The 18,556-nt window shown below is 46.5% G+C and overlaps 1 protein-coding gene across 1 annotated transcript in view; it reads right to left on the reverse strand.

Annotated features, from left to right (window-relative positions):
* Positions 1–4,985: 4,985 nt before the first annotated feature.
* The window catches only part of Znf462 (zinc finger protein 462), a 135,150-nt gene continuing 121,579 nt past the window's right edge, over positions 4,986–18,556 (reverse strand). Inside the window, 3 exon segments of the mRNA XM_040738234.1 lie at positions 4,986–7,945; positions 9,250–9,370; positions 15,489–15,621. Coding sequence (XP_040594168.1) covers positions 7,738–7,945; positions 9,250–9,370; positions 15,489–15,621 — 462 coding nt within the window. The 3' untranslated portion in view covers positions 4,986–7,737.

Genomic DNA, 18,556 nt, shown 5'->3' on the forward strand with positions numbered 1-18,556 from the left:
GAGAAGGGAGTTGGCACCAAGGCCGCATGCATCGTGAGCTGCCTGACATTTTCAGAGAATGATGACTGCAGACCTCGGAGGTGCCGTGTGAACTCTGACATACTCTGGGCATAGGACACCGTGGAAACATTTGATGTACACCTCTGTTTCCTGTCTTTTCTGCACCTGAGGCCAGGAGAGAAGGGGTGGAGTGGCAGAGAGGTCCCTTGTGTTTGCCCTCGGTGAGCTCTGACCTTTGGCCATATTGACCACTAGTGTTGAAGTCTCTCTTCCAAAGGGCTGTGAGAAACCACTAACTCTGACTCAGCCAACACAGAGAACGGAGTCTTCCATTTCAAGCCAGCTCTGGGGTCTTTTTACGCATGGGGCTCAGTTAACTAAATGGCGATGAACTCACCTTGACTTCAACTAGCCATCACTTTGCAGCAGGTAGTACTTCTGTCTGGAAATACCAAGCCACACTAAGTGCCAATAGCTTAAACACTCATCCTTTGATTTCCCAGGGCCACCTCCAGCACACGCCACAACGCATTTGTGGACCAACCTCCTTCCATTTACTGACCCATTGAGCACCACCAAGTGGAAACAAATCATTCATACTCCTGTGGTCTCAAGCTGCTGCCGCCGCCGTCTATTCCAGGAGAAATTCCAGAAAGAAGGAAGAAAGTAAACAAACAGAAAGTGGAGAAAGAGGTAGGATCTACAGCCAGAGAGAAAAAAAATCCCTTAGAAAATTTCACGGAGTCCCTTCTCTTACATTTTATTGAGCAGAATTGTGACGCATGCTACATGTACTCAGCAAAAGAAGCAGGGAAAGCCATCTTTAATTCCAGCACTTGAGATGCAGAAGCCTCAAGAGCTCTGCGAGTTCAAGGCCAGCCTAGTCTACAAAGCCAGTTTCAGACCAGCCAGGGCTATACTGTGACACTGTCCTCAAACAAAACAAAACGGAGCCAAACAAAAAATGAGAAGAGCTTAAAAATGTTTTCAAAAGCTGGGCGCATCAAGCTCGGTTGTTAAACCTTTTCATTCCAGCTCTTAGAAGGCAGTCAGATCTCTATGAGTTCAAGGCTAGCCTAGTCTACATAGTGAGTTCCAGGCCAGTTGAGGCAACATATTGAACCTCTGTCTCAATCAATCAATCAATCAATCAATCAATCAATCAATCAATCAATCAATCAATCAACAACAGGACAGCAGAGCACTTAGCCACTCCAGTTAAAATTAGGCTTTAATCCTGAATGAAAAGTACTTCAGATTAATTTGACAAACACACTCTTCTTAAACCTGTCAGTACCTTGGTTAAACTTCTGTGTTTACAGTTCTGATCAGCATCTCTACTTCTTTATATTAAAAATCCCCAGCATGATATTCAGTGCTTTGATGAGTTAATTCTGTGGTCATCTGACTTTGGGACTCCTTGAGGGGGGTCACCCAACACTAATTGTCACTCAGAATATCAGACAATATTTTGCCTCTTTGTCTGCCTTTAATGTCCCCTATCCATCCTTCTTTCTCCCTGGTATATGTCCTACCTATCATTTAGATCCCTTCTCATGAATTCAGCCTCTTTCCTACTTCTCTGATCCCTGAGGCTTTCCTCTGAACTTCTAAAATATGTTTATTTGCTTATCTTTTTATTATTGTAGGGCATGTGTTGGGTGTCAGAGGACACTTGTGGCATGCGTTTTCTCCTTCTATCTACGTGGGTTCCAGGCTCAAACTCAGCCATCCCGCTTGTATAACAAGTGTGTTCCTGCTGAGCAGTCTCAATGGCTCCCTTTCTCCACGTTTCTAAATCATTTTGTTATGAGTCCCTTTTAAGGCTTTGGTAAACAGGGCTTACAGTTTGCTCCTGGACGCTGCAGCATAGGCAAGAATTCTTCCCCTTCTGTTGAAGTAGACTTGTGTTGAAGACCCAGCATCCTAGAGACAGCTGAATTTGAAAGTCTAGCCTCTTTGTTGGGAATAACTTCGCTGGGTAGAAATTAGTGGAAAATTTAAAAGAGCAATAAAAGCAAACAAGACGCACGCTAAACTCTGCAGTTTCAGTCTAAAACTAAAGCAGAGGAAGACATATCTCGGTGAGTTCACGGCCAACCAGGTCTACAAAGCAAGTTTCAGGACAGCCAGGACTGTTACACAGAAAAACCCTGACTCTTTGACAAACAGGAAACTGAAACAACAATAATAAATACGGCAAGGTACATGGGTTTCAGTAACCTGCCCAAGAGATCACACAATACATGGGTCCATTGGGGTTTGAGCGCGGGTGACCTGATTTAAATGTAGTACTGACCAGCGCCCTGTGTTTTGTGTAACGATGGCCTCTACTTCAGTTCCTGCTCTGGCTTCCTCCAGGATGAAGCGTCAGCAAAATCAACCCTTTCTCCCCCAAGTTGCTCATGGTCATGGCGATTTATCACAGCAATGCAAACTCTACGACAGTGCTCTTTCAGACTTAACCCAACTTAGTGAAACTCGGGCAGGTGAGGAGGCTGGTGACAAAATGTTAACGGAATGTAAAATGTGGGGAATGTAAAAACCATTCAGCGTGAATGTTCAAGAATTCCTTTATTTTTGGTTGTGAGCCTAGCCTTTTAAGAGCTGAGCTATCCCTCCAGCCCAGAATACTCAATAATTCTAAAGGACTGCAGATTATACTTACCCATTTCTATCATCTGATAGGCTCTGCAGTCTGGAACATTTCTAATTTCTAAGACTGTGCAGAAACATGAAAAAATATTTGTGCCCTGAAGTGAAAAGAATTTTATAAAACTATTCATCACATTTATTTATTTATTTTTGAGACAGCTGTCTCTCTGTGTACCGCTGGCTTTCTTGGAACACTCTGTAGACCAAGCTGGCCTTGAACTCAGAGATTTGCCACCTCTGCTTCCCTCCCAAGTGCTGGGAATAAAGGTGTATGCCGCCACCACCACCCGCATAGTCGTCGTATTTGAAAAATGGGAGACCAACAATAAAAAGGCTAGAAAACACCCCAGGATATGAATGTGGGCGGGACTAAAGTGACCTTAATGCCTTCCTCGCAGCTGGCATTTCTTGAAGAACTATAAAGATACATTTATTTATTTATTTATTTACTTATAGGCAAGGTGTCATTTCATATCCCTGGCCTGGATCTGTCTCTGCCTTCTGAGTGCTGGGATCAAACATCTGCATCTCCACAGCTAGCTGAAAAGGAAGTCTTAAAAGTTTCCAGTTTGCTTGCACAAGGCAGGAGGTGCGTGATTTTGTTAGGTTTGTTCCAAAGAGTAATGGCCTGACAGTGGGCAAGATGGAAAAAAAAGGGGGGGGGAGGGGGAGCGGGATAAGACACGCCCTTCGCTTAAGCATCAGGCTGAAGGCCCACTCAGTAGATAGGCCGTATGCCTTCCTAAGCCAAAGGCGTTCATTCGACTGGGTGGACAGAAGGAACCACATTAACCCTCAACAGTCGTACGTAGAGTTCCGGCCGCACCGACAGAGGTCCAGCCACATCAACAGAGGCCCATAGCTCCCGAAGGTGAAATGAAGGCCCCAGCAGAACCCGGCACCTGTGATGGAAGTTCCATTCACAAACCTCACATGGCCTCCCTCCTCATTTGGAAGCTGTAAAAGACTGGAACCATGCTAGCACCAACTGCCTGCTAGGAAGAAGCATGGGCCGAAAGGACCAGCATCTTAAGTTTCTGAAGAATACAAGGTTTCCATGTCTCTCCTGTTGCCCTGTTTTTCATTGCGGTAGAAGCTCATATCTCACATTCTTTCCGGACTCATTTGGTAGCCTAGACTAGACACTTTGCAGCCCCTGTGCATATAGTTGGGGCTGTGACTGGGCCGAGCCCATGAAGTGCCTGTGTTACGATAAGCTCTCATGGTGACTCTGGTATTTCTGTGCTGGGACGGAGCCTCCTCAGACCGTCGGGTGAAAAAGCTAGGGTTACAAGAGGAAGGACACTACACAGAATCGAGTCAGACCTCTACTCTGCCAAGCCATGAACGTCAGGCTTTGTCCTGTGGCCCCTACTATGGCTGAGGCATGTACAAATTCCATTTTCGTTACGTGAAACGGAACAGAAGTTAGACACCGTTCCCAACTATTGACGGAAGCCGTTGGAGAACAGAAGCTTTGCATTGCGGGGAGCCCATTGAACAGGAAATTTAATGCCAAGTCCTACAAAACCCCGAGGACTCCTGAGAACTTGAATAAAAGTATTCCTGATTGGTGCCTGTTTTTGTATTGTCTACCAAGAGAGCTCAGACCAGGCACCTGCTGGAGTCTGTGTACTTGCGCAAATACTATTTTTGTCAGCTCACAACTGCTATCCCTCGGTTTCCCTACTTACCTGGTTTTGTCCCCGTCACACATGGCCTTGTGACTCCTGACCATCGCATTTCCTAGCTCCAGATCGGCTAAGGGCATGCAAAGCTTTAAGGAAGGGCAGGGCACCCAGGGTGTTAGTGTGACTGATCCCTCTTTGACTTATAACAGGGTAGCTTAAGCAGTGCAGGGTCTGAAGAGATGAAGGTGACAGTCAGGATCCTCCAGGGGCTGTGACTGTCATGGCCTCCGAGCTCCTGGATGATGTCCAGTATTGGCATTTGCTCCTGAAGCTTCATTTGGCTCCACACTTTATTTTTTTGGGGGCGGGTTGTGCATAGGGGTTTCGGGAATTGCTGCTGTCATCCCCCTGCATCAGCTTCCCAAAAGCTGAGATTTCAGGTGTGAGCCACTACAACCAAGTGACCCTCAGTTTTAGTAGAAAACAAGCATTCCCTGCACAAAATTTTCATTGGTGTCGCACATTCTGACGCAGGGTTGCTGACATTTTAAAACTCCAGCTCACACCTCACCCTGGTCTCCCCTGTTTTCCATATCCGTTTGGATTCGGTACATAAACTGAGAACTGGTTTTGTCACTCACTGCCAGATTTCCTGTCTGCAGTCACACCCATAAATGACTTGCAACAGATGCACATAGACACATGTGAAAAAAATTCTTTATTAATTTCTCACATTTCATTACAAAATGTATGTTGCAAACAACTTGAATAACCTACTTGTGGTTTTTATTTTTATTATTATTTTTTTTGTGTGTCAGGGTCCCTCTGTCTTTCATGAAGTTTCAGGAAACACTGATTATTGGAGTCAATAGGTTATCATTTTGCTATTTATTTTCTTCTCTCAAGCTCTGAAAAAAAGTGTCCTCTGTATAAATTAAACAACAACAAAAAATGTTGTAAATTATATGTCATTACAGTCAACAGAAACAGAATGCATCCAAAATGTGCGGCCACAAAATATCAGGTATATGTTTGAAAAAGGAAAAAAAATGACATTCTATCTTTGTTAAAAAGGATAATGGTCCCATATTTTTATTAACAGGTTAGCAAAACAAAATCCAATGGATTACAATATTTACATGATATTTGAAAAATAAGGTAGCGATCAAAGCATGTCACAATTATTTTTCTTTTTCTTTCTTTCGTTGTTTTGTTTGTCTGCTGTTTTGGTAACCGTCACAAATATTCAATCCAGGTATGAAACTGTTTAGTACACTTGAGATGAGGCCAATCAGAAACAAATAAGGACACAAAGGAATCTTTCTAGATAGTTCACACTTTCCCCTTTTCTGCTTTCCATATGAAGGCCCCCCAACCCTAAAAAAAAATTAAATTAACATCCTACAAATAAAAATTCTTAATAGTTAAAAAAACAAAAACAAAAAAAACCCAAAAACAAGAACATGCTTTTCAAGTAAGTACTTACTTCACAAATTGGACATCTTTCCATGGATTTTATTTGAAGCTATGTGGGACACTGTCACCTCAGTCATCCGTCACCCCTCCTGGCCCTCCCCCCAGCCCATCAACCCTTCCAAGTTAAAAAAAACCAACAAACAAAAAATCCAACAACAAAAACAAAACAAAAAGACACATGATAACCAAAAGACTTACATTGGCCCACAAACACTCATCACACACACACACAGACAGACAGACACAGACACACAGACACAGACACAGACACAGACACAGACACACACACACACACACTCACTCACTCACCTAAAACCTAAGCTTCAAGAAAACGCTTCTCTACTTTTTGGAACAAAACCCCTGTTCACAATGAGAACATACTATAAATGTAGACTTACGGTTTAGTCTAAGCTTCTCTCTCCGAAAGAAGGAAAACAGAAAAAAGCTAGTGTGTGTGTGTGTGTGTGTGTGTGTGTGTGTGTGTGTGTGTAGACACAGAACCGATGGAGGGAAAGAGAAATAGCATTTCCCAGGCTCCCTGTAGGGCACGCCATCTCATGCCCACGCTCCCGACAGGGACGGCTCCCAAAAGAGGCGAGAAAGCCTCCCAATACACGATGCCCAAACAAAACACAGAGTTCAAATCACACACGGAAGGCAGCCCAGTGGAACAGAAGTTGCTGGTGTGAGGCGATGACGTGTTTGTTTGAGAGAGAGAAAAAACGGAAGGGTGAGAGAGGACCTCTTTGTCTGGACCACACGCTCCTGCATAGCTGTGCCGGGGTTTGGTTCTTTAGTTAAATTAAAAGCAAAGCAAAACAACGACAGAAAGGGAAGTTAATCTCTTTGTTATGTCCGTGTTTGAAATTACGAAAATCTTTGTGCACGCACACACACACACACACACACACACACACACACACACACACACACACAAATCCTGTTAACTCTCCCTTGACCTCAAATTAAAACAACAAATGCACAAAGAACAACTTAATGGGGGTTGGGGGGGACGACAACGGAGTTTGTGCTGTGTTTGTAACACTCAAATTGAGAGAAAATAAAACTTGTGGCCAACGAAACCCCACAATCACCTTAAAATTAGTTCACACGAACCTACCGAACTCTAAATTATAGCTGAACACTAATAAACAGCTTACCTGGGGTACAGGGTGACAATTCACACACAGTTATCTAGTAATTAAAGTCTTGTTTCTTTTTTTTTTTGTTTTGTTTTTTACTAAAATAATTAAAAAAATCACAGTATTTTAAGAAATAAAACCCACGTGGGGATTTTAAGCACAATTTGTGTTCCTTTCTTTAAAACTCTTTTTTTTTCCTCCATTCACCATCCTGTCCAGCAGCTCTCTCTACATTTAACCACAAGGGCGACAGGTAGTACAGACAAATGCAGAGATTTCCCTTGGTTAAGTCTGAGGTACTAGGAAACAGGTGACTGTTTTATGCAAAGCAGTTTTTTTTTTGTTTGTTTTCTGTCCTGTTATTTTTTTTTTCTCCCAAAGCGGCTGCAGTTAGGTCTTGAAAAAGCTTAAGGTATTAAAACTAGAAAAACGCACTGAAAGTCGTGCGCCCAGAATGTTGCTCCCCTAGGAGAAGTCTTCCGCGGTCCCCGAGCTCGGGTTGCCACCCCACTGTCCGAGGGTCCCGGAGAGTGCCCGCTGTGCCCGGTGGAACGCGCTTCCCAAACCGCAGCAGATGAAGACTTCCGTGGGTGGAGATCCGGAAGGAAGGATGGAGTGACGGGAACGGAGCCACATATTCCAACCATTTAAATAACTTTAATTTACATACTCACTCACACAGGTACCAGTGCCCTGAAAGTAGATTGCTCGGTCCTAAAAGCAGCTTTGTTCTGTCTTCTCTTCTCGGTCCCCTCCCTTCTCAGCCCACGCCGGACCCCTCCCATGTTTTCATCACGGTTCAAGTAAGGTTTGATAAGGATTTCACCAAGCCTTTACTCGTTTTTGGCCTCTGCAGTCTCCAGGAGAGATTTGTCGGCAGCTACGACACAGATGGCTACGGTCTCACTCTTTAGGGAAAAGTCCAACCCGATTGGCTCGTCATCCTCTTTCGCCTCTATGGAGGGCAGCTGCATCCCGTCCTCTACCAACTCTTTGGGATGGACTTCGTCACTGCTCACTTGGTTGGTATCGTGCAACGCCCTGGAAAGGCAGAACAAACAGCAAAGCGTCAGTAAGCCAGACGTGGTGGCACACCTCTAATTCCAGCACGGAAGCAGAGAGAGCGGGGGTCAGGGGCTGGATGCATACAGGCGCAAGCTCGGGGGTCACTCCCCGGGCACCAGGGACCCTTCTGCCTCTGCCTCCACAGAGCTGGCATGACAAACACACACACACACCACCATGCCCAGCTGTTTGCTTGTTTGTTTGTTTTTGGAGACAGGGTTTCTCTGTGTAACAGTCCTGGCTGTCCTGGAACCTACTTTGTAGACCAGGCTGGCCTCAAATGCAGAGATCTGTTTGCCTGAGTGATGGCACTAAAGACGTGAGCCACCATGCCCAGCCATGCCCTACTTTTATTAACCCAGATTCTGGGCATGGGACTGAAATCCTCAAGCATTTTATTAGCTGAGTCACCTCCATGGCCCCTCACAAGCCTTTTATAACTAATCTAACAACTCATCCACCCTTACTTCCCTGACCCTAAAATAACATTGGAATTCTATGTGTGTATGACTAAATTTCCAGTGGTTTTCTATGCCATGTAGACCTCTTTTTTTTCCTAACAATTTGGATCCCTAAAAATATCCAATGCTGCACTGTGCTTTCATTATACCATGTTTTGTTTCCAAATTAATATAATATTTTGGTACTGATTAAGACAAAATGAGTACTGAAAATGAGTCATCCAGACAAACAAAAACCTAAAAACCTGCAGGCGGCACCTACATATTGAGAAATTTAATCATATTTTCAGAGGTCTGGACACTCTGTGGGCAACTCACACACACACACACACACACACACACACACACACACACCCCACAACATAGTTCTCTCTGGTTGGCGGACTAAGGGTTCCTTGGGGAGGGAACGATTTTATGTTCAAAGAAGTGAGTGGTCAGAAGGTGACGGGAAGGCTCTTGTTTGCTTGGGAGGCAGGTGGAATGGAGTTGTGTCTCTGAGGTGAGCCACGGGCATGATCCAGGCCACCCATGCAAACGAGCAGACACAGAAGCAGACACTCAGCCCCGGACTCCCACTGTATCAGAGAAGGTGACGTAAATCAAACCACAAGGGACTCGATACCCTTGAGTCCAGGGGATTTCCTTCTCCTTGGCTTCTGTCAAGGGTGGCCATTTTAAAGAGTAACCCAGGAGGACTCTGGGCCCTCCGTCATCACTGCAAGGTGGCACGGGCAGGCTGGCCTGCAGGGTGTTGGAGGAATTCTCAGCTCCCTCCCACTCAGTCACTTGGGACAAACGTCCCCTTAAGGCCTTACTTACATGCCGTGTCTCAACACGTGTCTCTCCCACTCAGAGCCCTGAGAGAATGCCCGTCCACAGAATTCACATGGAAACCTCTTCTCGGCGTTCACCCCAGTCCCTCGGTCGGAAAATATCAGTTCTGCAAAAGCAGAAAGGAAGGGCCGGTGTTACCTGTGTGCCTGGGAGGCAGCACTCACGGGAAAGCCGCCTTGCAAGCCTTCCCCAGGCTCCCCGCCTCAGGGTTTCTCCTAAGCACACTTTCTGAGTAGCTCTCAGGAACTGTCCTGAGTTCCAATCACCAAGGCTCTACAAGGCATGCAACAGCTTCCGCCATTAACAACCCTCCCGCCAGGAAAGGCTCCTGGGCCTACTCAAAGATCCCGTAGCATTCCTTTCTGATTAACCCATCCCTTCTGCATGCTCTGGGTGAGGGCTCCACAGCTTGGCAGCTAGTCAGGTTTGTCGTTTCACTAGAAAGACAACAGACCACAGGGAACACCCAACCCTGGTTGTACAGTGTAGACCACAGGGCTTTTGACTCCTCCCAAGTGAGTCTAAAGCTTCACAACGCCTGCAGCCTAGGGTGGTTAGGGCCCCTCCTGTGAACGGGGTGGGGGCTATATAAGAGTGTCTCCGTGTCCGTGAGACGACGGCTCAGTGGATCAACGTCGCTCGCCACCAGGCTTGATGACCTCAGTTTACTCCCTAGAACCCACACCATGGGAGAAGAAAGCCAGCAACTCCCGCACGCTGTCCTCTGACCTCCGAGGGTGCTACTTTCTCACACATGCAATAAATTAACACGTGCAATATTACTATTGAAAGCATGTCCCCAGCCAGTGATGGAACCCGGTTGCCTGCCCACTATCTGTTTCTCAACCAGTGGTATTCACCACAGGGACACACAGACATTTCTGATTGGGTCTGGCGTACACATCAAATACTGATCTCGATGTTTTGTTTACTCCTGTCCCACTGGCACATGTTAGGGTTTGATGAATGTGGATTGTCTAGCTAATTGTTTTGAAGCCACACCTCCTGGTAGGCTCAGAGATGAGGGCTTCTGTGGCCTTTGTGCTATCCTGAGACCTAAGCCCACATGCCTTTCATTAGCCCACAGAGGGTCAAAGGTCTTCACGTCGGTAAGCCATTCTGCAAAAAGGGTAGAGTTGAAGGAAATTTGGCCATCTTCATCCACGACCCTGGCCCCACAGACTAGATGTCACAGGAAGACATCTCCTGGTTGAAATGCCCTATATTTCATGAAATCATCAGGACACTGGCTGGGGCTCTGTGACGCCTTCGTCCTCTTGACAAAAAGCTGTGTGAACAGGGCCAGTTTCCACAAAAGAGGAGACATTTTCTCACAAATTAAGAAGATCGCCATACAAGCCATTAAAAATAATTGCACAGACTATCTTCCCTGATTCTTTTCACTGGGAATGAGACAGCACCATCTGCTCTGCGCATTAATTCCTTAGCAGGGATTATCTTGGGCAAGAAATCAACAGAATGCCTTCCTGACTCCTCCCAGTTGCATAATGAGAGGGGGTGGGGTGGGCAGCGGTCTGCTAGGGTTCCTTTCAATCTCTTCATGCCTGGCTTCTCTCTGCAGCTCCCCCTGAGCTTCCCAGGCCCATCCTGCTGTGTGTCTGTGTGAGTATGCTCCCCAGTTGCCTTGTTTGGAAAGGAGCTGCAGGAGGCTGTAGACCCCCCAGCCGAAGGCGTCCATGAGACAGTCCAAATTACCCACAAGGACAATGCTGTTTAGTGCTCCCTCCTTTGCCCTCAGGGGACTGAAGCCAGTCACCTATTGTCTCCAAGGGCACAGGCTAAGCTCAGCCTCAAAGAAGAGGCCATTCTACCTGTCACATCTCAAGTCACTCTCCCCCAGCTTGAGAGCTGAGCTAATACCTCCTCCTGCCCCCTGCCAGAAGCCAGGATGTCTGGCAAAAACACCCAAGGCTATTGTTGGCCCTGTCTCTTTGGCAAGAATCTACTGAGATGGTGGAGATTGATTCTAGATTGTTTCAAAGGAGATGGGACAGAGGAAGCCATTCTTGCAAGGATAGGTCACAGGGAAGGGACCGTTTTTCTTTTTTGGCTTGCAGTTCCCAAGGCACTCAGGTCCGTCCCCATACCAACCTGTCTACAGGAGGACTTTTGCTTCATATGGGTTAGGTCTTATGAGTGAAGACACAACACTTTCCAGTGAGAAACAGATGCCCCACAGTTCTCTCTAGATACATCTGGTCTTATGCTGAGAGCCCAGCAAGTAAAGGGAGGCCAAGCTGGACGGGCATGGAGACGGGCTTGCTACCCGACACACCTCACCGGTCGTACTTCCTCATGGCCTGGTGTTTTATCTATTTCGGGGACATTGTTGGGGAAACAGAAGACTCTGGAATGCTGATGGTCTCAAAAATAGCGTGTGCTCAGCCTTAGACATGAAAAAGTCATAATGCCCAATAAGGAATCCTTTATCTCCTGAGGAGGGACAGCAAGGCCACAGAGTACCAGGAAGAAAAAGGAGCCTTTGTGTCCTCAGTTAGAAGCACCCATCCCCCCACCCCCCCTGAGGACATTCAAAACAGTGCAGAGATGATGAGAATTTGTTGTGAAGAACATACTGTGAAAAGTTTTTTTTTAAAAAGAAGAAGAGGAAAAAGCCACACTTCTGAGATCACATGCGTTTCCCTTAGGAGAAATGGCATGACCCACAGGCACTTTGGTTTGTATATCTTTCAGGCTGGCCATGGGCAAACAGCTTGACTAGCTAGCACAGCTCTGCAGTCAGTCTCTGCCGTCTTGGTTGACTGGAGATTCAAAGGCCAAACTAGGTCTCTTGGTTGTCACATTGGAAGGGTGTGGGTGAGAAGCCCACCACAGAAGAAAATGGCCTTCGGAAGACACCTGCTCAGGCCGGCTAGATATTCTGCCAAGGGCCCTTAGAGTCTAATCTAGCCCCAGGACCAATGCACCCCCAGATTTCATGGTTAGGTTCTTTTAATAAAGAACATTTTGTCTATCACTCAGAGGGGCTGGAAATGTGCAGTGTAAGAGACCTGCTCTAGAGCCACAAGACCGAGACTCAACTCCCACTGGGCTTATAATTTAGCTACACCGATAGGTCCTAAGTTTGTCAGACTATTATTTAGAGGACCATGCCTTGGCTGTCATGTCATTTAATTAGTGTCTCTGGCAGTGGTGGGGTGGTAATCCAAGACCTCTCACGTGATAGGCACATACTCTATCAGTGAGTTAAATCTCTAACCCTCACTTACCTTTATAATATCAGGGTAACTAGGAAAGACCCTAAAGAACCAAAATAATCTAGAGTGAATAGGATAAGAAGCCAGGTGGTGGTAGTACACACCTTTAATCCCAGCACTTGGGAGGCAGAGACAGGCTGCTCTCTGTGAGTTCAAGGCCAGCCTAGTTTACATACAGAGCAAATTCCAAGACAACCAGAGTTATAAAAAAAAAACCCTGTCTTGAAGAAGAAGAAGGAGGAGGAGGAGGAGGAGGAGGAAGAGAAGGAAGACACTATATTCTGTGACTTTAAAATATATTTCAAAACTAAGGTAATCAAAACAGCATGACAATAGCCTAAAATTAGATGAATGGATCAATGGAACAGAACAGAGTCCAGAAGTAAATCACACAACTGAGGAAAAGATAGTCCCGTAAATAATTACTGGGACAATTGGGCATCCCAGGCAGAAGTGAAAAACTAGATACTGATCTCCCAGCAAGTTAAAAAGAAAGAAAGAAAGAAAGAAAGAAGGAGGGAAAGAAAGAAGGAAAACCTCAAAATAAGTAAGAGACTGAAATGCAAGTCCTAAAGCCGTAAACACTGCTGGAAGGAAACACAGGGAAAGCTGGATGACACTGGCCTGTAGATGGGTCTGACGATGATTTTTGCAATATTTCTTTTTTACATGACCCTCAAAGCACAAGCAAAAAAAAAATCAAGCTGGAAAGTTTCTGAACCTCTAAGGAGACATCACAACGAAAAGACAATCCACAGAAGGAAAGGTGACATCTGCAGACCACACAGTTGTCACAGGGTCAACATCCCGGGTGTATTCAGAACTCAAACAACTCTGCTGATACTTGAGCAGTGAACACTTCCCCCAATGAAGAAATCAACAAAGGCTCCGTACAAGCATTTCTCAGAAGGTGTAGACATCAGCTTTACAAAGGCAGTCCGAATCACCAACGGGAGGGAGATGCAAATTTGAACCTTAGGTACTGCGCCACAGCAGTTAGATCATCAAGTACCCAAAGAGGGAAAGATAACAAGCATTGGTGAAGCTAAGAAAAGAACAACACTGTAGACCAGCAGCAAAATAGCAGTATGAATTAAGGTGGCCATTACGGAATACTGTTACGTTCCTCAGCAAACTCACTACAAGAAGTTTGACACAAGAAGAAAATGAAGCGAGTGTACCAAAGAGATGTGTGCAACCCCTGCACTGTTCACACGGACACAGAATCCACGTCAGTGGCCATTTGTATAAGAAGGGCTGCAGAAAAGGTGACACACAAACCCATCGGTACACTGTTTACACTGTTTCACTTTAAGATAGGAAGCCCCGTCGTTTGGGACGACATGGATGAGGACAGTATGGTACAGGAAATGAACCAGGTACAATGGCAAATGCTAAAATGATTTCGCCTCAGTCACGTTCACCGATGCAGAGAGGGGAATGGACATTGCCGAAGCTCAGGGGTAGCGAGCTGGGGACACATTTCAGGTAGACAGAAGAATGATTTCAGGACATCAACTGTATAGTGTGTTGACTATAATTAATGATGTGACTGTAATTTGAAATTGCTTAGTCGATTGAGCTCTTACTCTTCAAGACAAGTATGTGAGGGAAAACTATGTTAACTAGCTCCATGTAGCCATTCAAAATGTACACCTATTCTAAGACACCACAAACACATACTTTTTTTTAACTTGTCAGTTAAAACCAAAGAAAATACCAAAGTTCAAAATCTGAACTTTCTAAGTTAAAAACAAATCTGTATATTGGCCACCTCAGGAAACAGACACTAGTATTATCATCGTCACCGTCACTATTATTTGACAGCTGGTGATCTCACAAAGACAAAAACAAAGTAAGACTGGGGGCCAAGATCTGGTGGAGTAACTGTAGAACCCTTCAGGCGACATGGGACTAAAGAAACAGCACTCAGTAGTGGACACTAAGATGACTTCCCAGCACTGCAATCGTGGTAGCTACAATGCTCTTTCCTCATATTTACAGCAACCACACGTGAACGTTTTTGCTCAGTCCGCAGTAGCTGAAGGAACACATCGCAGCCTACATCCTCTCCTTTCGGATATGTGTGTGGGTGGTGTGCACGCGAATGTAGGGACCCACAGAGGCCACAAGTCTGATCCGACGGAGCCAGGGTTACAGCTGGTTGTGAGATGCCAGAAATGGGTGCTGGGAGCTGAATTTAGGCTCTTTCGAGAGCACTCTTAGCTGCTAAGCCCTCCTCTCTCCAGCCCTCCTCTCTCCAGCCCTCCTCTCTCCAGCCCTCCTCTCTCCAGCCCTCCTCTCTCCAGCCCTCCGTCCCCAGTAGACAGGAATGACACTCTAAGATCTCAGAAACGTGTCATCTGCAACTAAACACATGTTGGAGTCTTTTTATCTTAGAATAATGCCAGAATGGCAGGGGGTGGAAAAATAGTTCAAAACTTTCACAAAACCTTCGCTGGTGTTTTCTGCGTCTACAGGGAAGGATGAGGGATGCCGTCTCTCCCTCTTGGCAGAGTGGAAACAGAGCCCCAAGGGATTAAGAGAAAGGTGCCACTGGGGGACATGTATAGAGTTCAAGCTCATTGCAGCCTCTCACTATGACTCTACTAGCAATCATTTTAAAGGAGTGTGCAATTCCAGGCTTACTCCTGTTCCTTGACAGCCCTACCGTGTCATTCAGCTTGCGCTCTGCCTATCTTCGTTTGGAAGGTTCCTCAGATCTAGGTTTCCTTTCTAGTAAACCCCCCCACTAGCAAACGCATATCTATAGCTAGGAAGAAAATATCTGTTTTCCTTGGAGTTTCTATAGCTGGTAATAGTTTGTAAGACAGGGCCCCTGACGGTGCCGAAGGCAGTCTGTTCTGCTACTCAACCAAGAAGGAGCGTTCCTTCTGTTCTCACAGCAGCCTCCTGCCTCCCTTCTGTCTCGCCGTGGACGTCTCTGGGTGCCATCTGGGACTCAGAGGGCAGGGTGAGACTAACCTCTGTCTTCAGCCTTGCTGCTCATTTCGTCGTCCTTGTCCTCGTCGTCGCTGCTGGAACTCTCCATCTTTTCCTTCATCTGTTCCAGCTGATCCAAGTTAACCCGTCCAACCAGCTCGAAGTTACGGCTGACCTGAAAAGGGTCCAAGCAGATGATGGGATAACGGAGCAGCCTGCACGGGCTCTCTCTGGAGGAGCTTGATCCAGCATAATTCCCCCCATGTCTGTGGCTTTTGCATCCAAGGCTAAACAAGCTAAGAGCCTGAGAGGTCTTTTTCTTGACTCTGGCTCTCAGTGGCAGGTCTGTCCCTGACCTCCCTTCCACAGGGGACAATGCTGGACCTTCTTATCAAACTGGTGAGGCATGGATACAAAGAACAATGCCCAAAGCATCCCAAAACCTACAGAGGAGTCAACAAGGAGTTTGAAAATACAACTGTCTTTGACTATCCAAGCTTCCAATAGTTCTGTATTCAGCGAGGCTCTCACAGGTGTCCTGAACACCAGCAACTGAGAATCAGGACTTTCTTCCATAATCCTGCCAATCAAACGTCTGGGCTGCTCCAGCCAGATCCCCATGGCTTTTGACTCTTAACTCTACGTTTAAATGGAAGACCATAGATTGCTACCGCTTTAGCTACATGTTGGAAACTCGCCACAGCCTATTTATGAGATGACTATTACCTGCAGAAAGCCACAGCTAACTAACCTTAAGAGCTCACTCAGTGTGTTAACCATGGGGCTGGTGAGACGCTCCAGTGGGAAGAGGAATCCCTGCTCAAGGGTGAGGACCTAAGTTCTGATCCCCAGCACCCACTGAGAAGCCTGGATGGAAAAAAAAGCCCCAGGTTCAGGAACAGACCCACCTCAAAGCAGAGGAGAGAGCATGAGCACACACAGTGGGTGGTTTCTATTCATTTAAAATGTAGTTGGACTAATGTCAAAGCATCACTCAAAGGAAGCAACACTCCAAACTATAAAGTCTAATGGGCTCCGGTTGCCAGGTCAACAAGAGTAGCACAAAATCTCCCTTCTCTGTCCATCTCATCTGAACTTTGGCGGCTGCACACACAGATCTGTTAGGGGTGACAGGTGAGGCCTCTGGCGCAAGCCAGAGATGATGGCGCTGTATGAGGTGGGTGCTCCGATCTCCTGCTGAAGGCCAGGGGACCGGAGTGCCAAGACAAACGTGACTCTGTTCCCAACCCCAGAGGCTCACAGCATAGCTGCCGACCGAAGGCAGACGTCAGTAATTAGGTAGGCCGATTCCACAGCTGCCACAGTAGCCAGTGCGGGGAGGGCCAAGAGAGGAAAGAGGGCTTACAAGACAATTCGAAATCTTCTCTGGAACCAGGCTGGGACAAAGATTTGCTGAGCACCACCAATCCCATATGCCTGGCAGATGGGATCGTCATCATTTGCTGTGACAAATGGGACAGAACTCAACGCAGGGTAACAGGGCCAACTCGTTGCCGTGGTAAAACTTAATATTGCCCTGGCAACTTTGTGTAGAAGATTGGTACATCTCAGGGGGGCAGAAAGCACTTCCATGATAAAGCACTGGTCTACCTATGAAAATAGGATCCATGAAATCAGTTGATTTTGCTCTCCTTGCCAGGCTTGGGGATCCTCCTTGAAGCCCCTAGATCTCACAAAGCTCATGGCAGCAGAAGGAGATCTGTCATCAAACCAAATGCTCCTTTGTCCTTCTCCCTTTTTCATGGACTTCTGAACTACGCCTGTGCATTTTCCCTCCCTAGAAAACCGTTCACGTTTTTTTCTTTTGAATTCCGCACAATTTTAAAACAGTATGTGTGGTATTTCCATGGTAGGCGTTCATCCCGGGACAACCCGGGATTTATCTGTCCTGAAGACGTCTATAATCTTTGCAAGGCAATTAAGACTTGAAACTATTTTTTTTTGCTATGTAATGAGAAGAGTTCTAAAATTAAAAAAATCTTTATAGCGCTGGGTTATTCTAACATTGAAAACCCCCCAACTAGCCATTTAAATGCTAATCTGAATGCAGAGGGAAGATGCTTTTCTCCTGCCCTGCTCCGCCCACTGTCTCTCCTGTCTGTTTCGAGGCAAGCCCCATTCCAAAACTGGCTCCGCAGAGGCCACCCTCCCCTCTCCCTGCGTCTGCTCCCTGGTGTGGTCACGGTCGTCTTTAAGGAAATGTTAGGAAAGCTGGGGAGATGACTAGGTCAGTCAAAAGCTTCCTGTACAAGAGTGAGAAGCACCCCAGGAACCACATAAAAAGTTGGGCGTGGCGTGCACTCTTCAGTCCTAGCTCCGAGGACCTGGGGACAGGAAGGTTTGCTGGGACCGACTGGCAGCCAAGGGAACTGAATGGGTGAGCTCCATAACTGGTGAGAGTTCCTGCAGCGGTGACCGAGGAAAACACTCAGTGACCACTTCTGAGCTCCACACACGTGTGCATATAAGCCCCATCTACATACACACATATGTCACGGACATGCGCGCACATACACACACGCACGCGCACACACACACAGAAAATATCAATCTTCACCTTGAAGTCCAAGTACAATTTTTTTTTGCTGTCATTCACACACCTTCCCCAAGCTTTGTTCCCACCGCCCTAACGCAGTGAGTTTTCCAGCGCACCCCTGCTCCTAACCCTGTACCCTGACCCTGCTTTACACCTCACATGCAATGACTCAGTCCTCAAGCCCATCTCTTTGCCAGGGACGCTATCTTGTCGCTGCTCCTGCGGTAACTATGCTGGTTTGCCCTGCCACAGCGCCCATGTTGGGTCAACTCCAAGGCAGACACCCTGCTCCCTAAATAACCTCCTGCCTTCCTCTCCCCCACCGGGCCGCAAACCCTGAGTATGTGTTTTCTGTGCCAGCGGTGTCTACATCAGAGTGGGCACTGCTTGTGTTGCTGGCTTCACTTTAACGAGAGTCTCCCATGTCTTCCACCCTTTGTGGCATAGTGTTCTACGAGTGAATGCCATCTTTAGTCACCTATCGTATTTCATCAAGAGGATATGATCTCCCATTCCCACGAGTGTACCTGGAGTTACGTTATTTCCGGCTCCT

The sequence above is a fragment of the Mesocricetus auratus genome, unplaced genomic scaffold, assembly GCF_017639785.1.
Source record: "Mesocricetus auratus isolate SY011 unplaced genomic scaffold, BCM_Maur_2.0 Super-Scaffold_6730, whole genome shotgun sequence".
Lineage (NCBI taxonomy): Eukaryota > Metazoa > Chordata > Mammalia > Rodentia > Cricetidae > Mesocricetus > Mesocricetus auratus.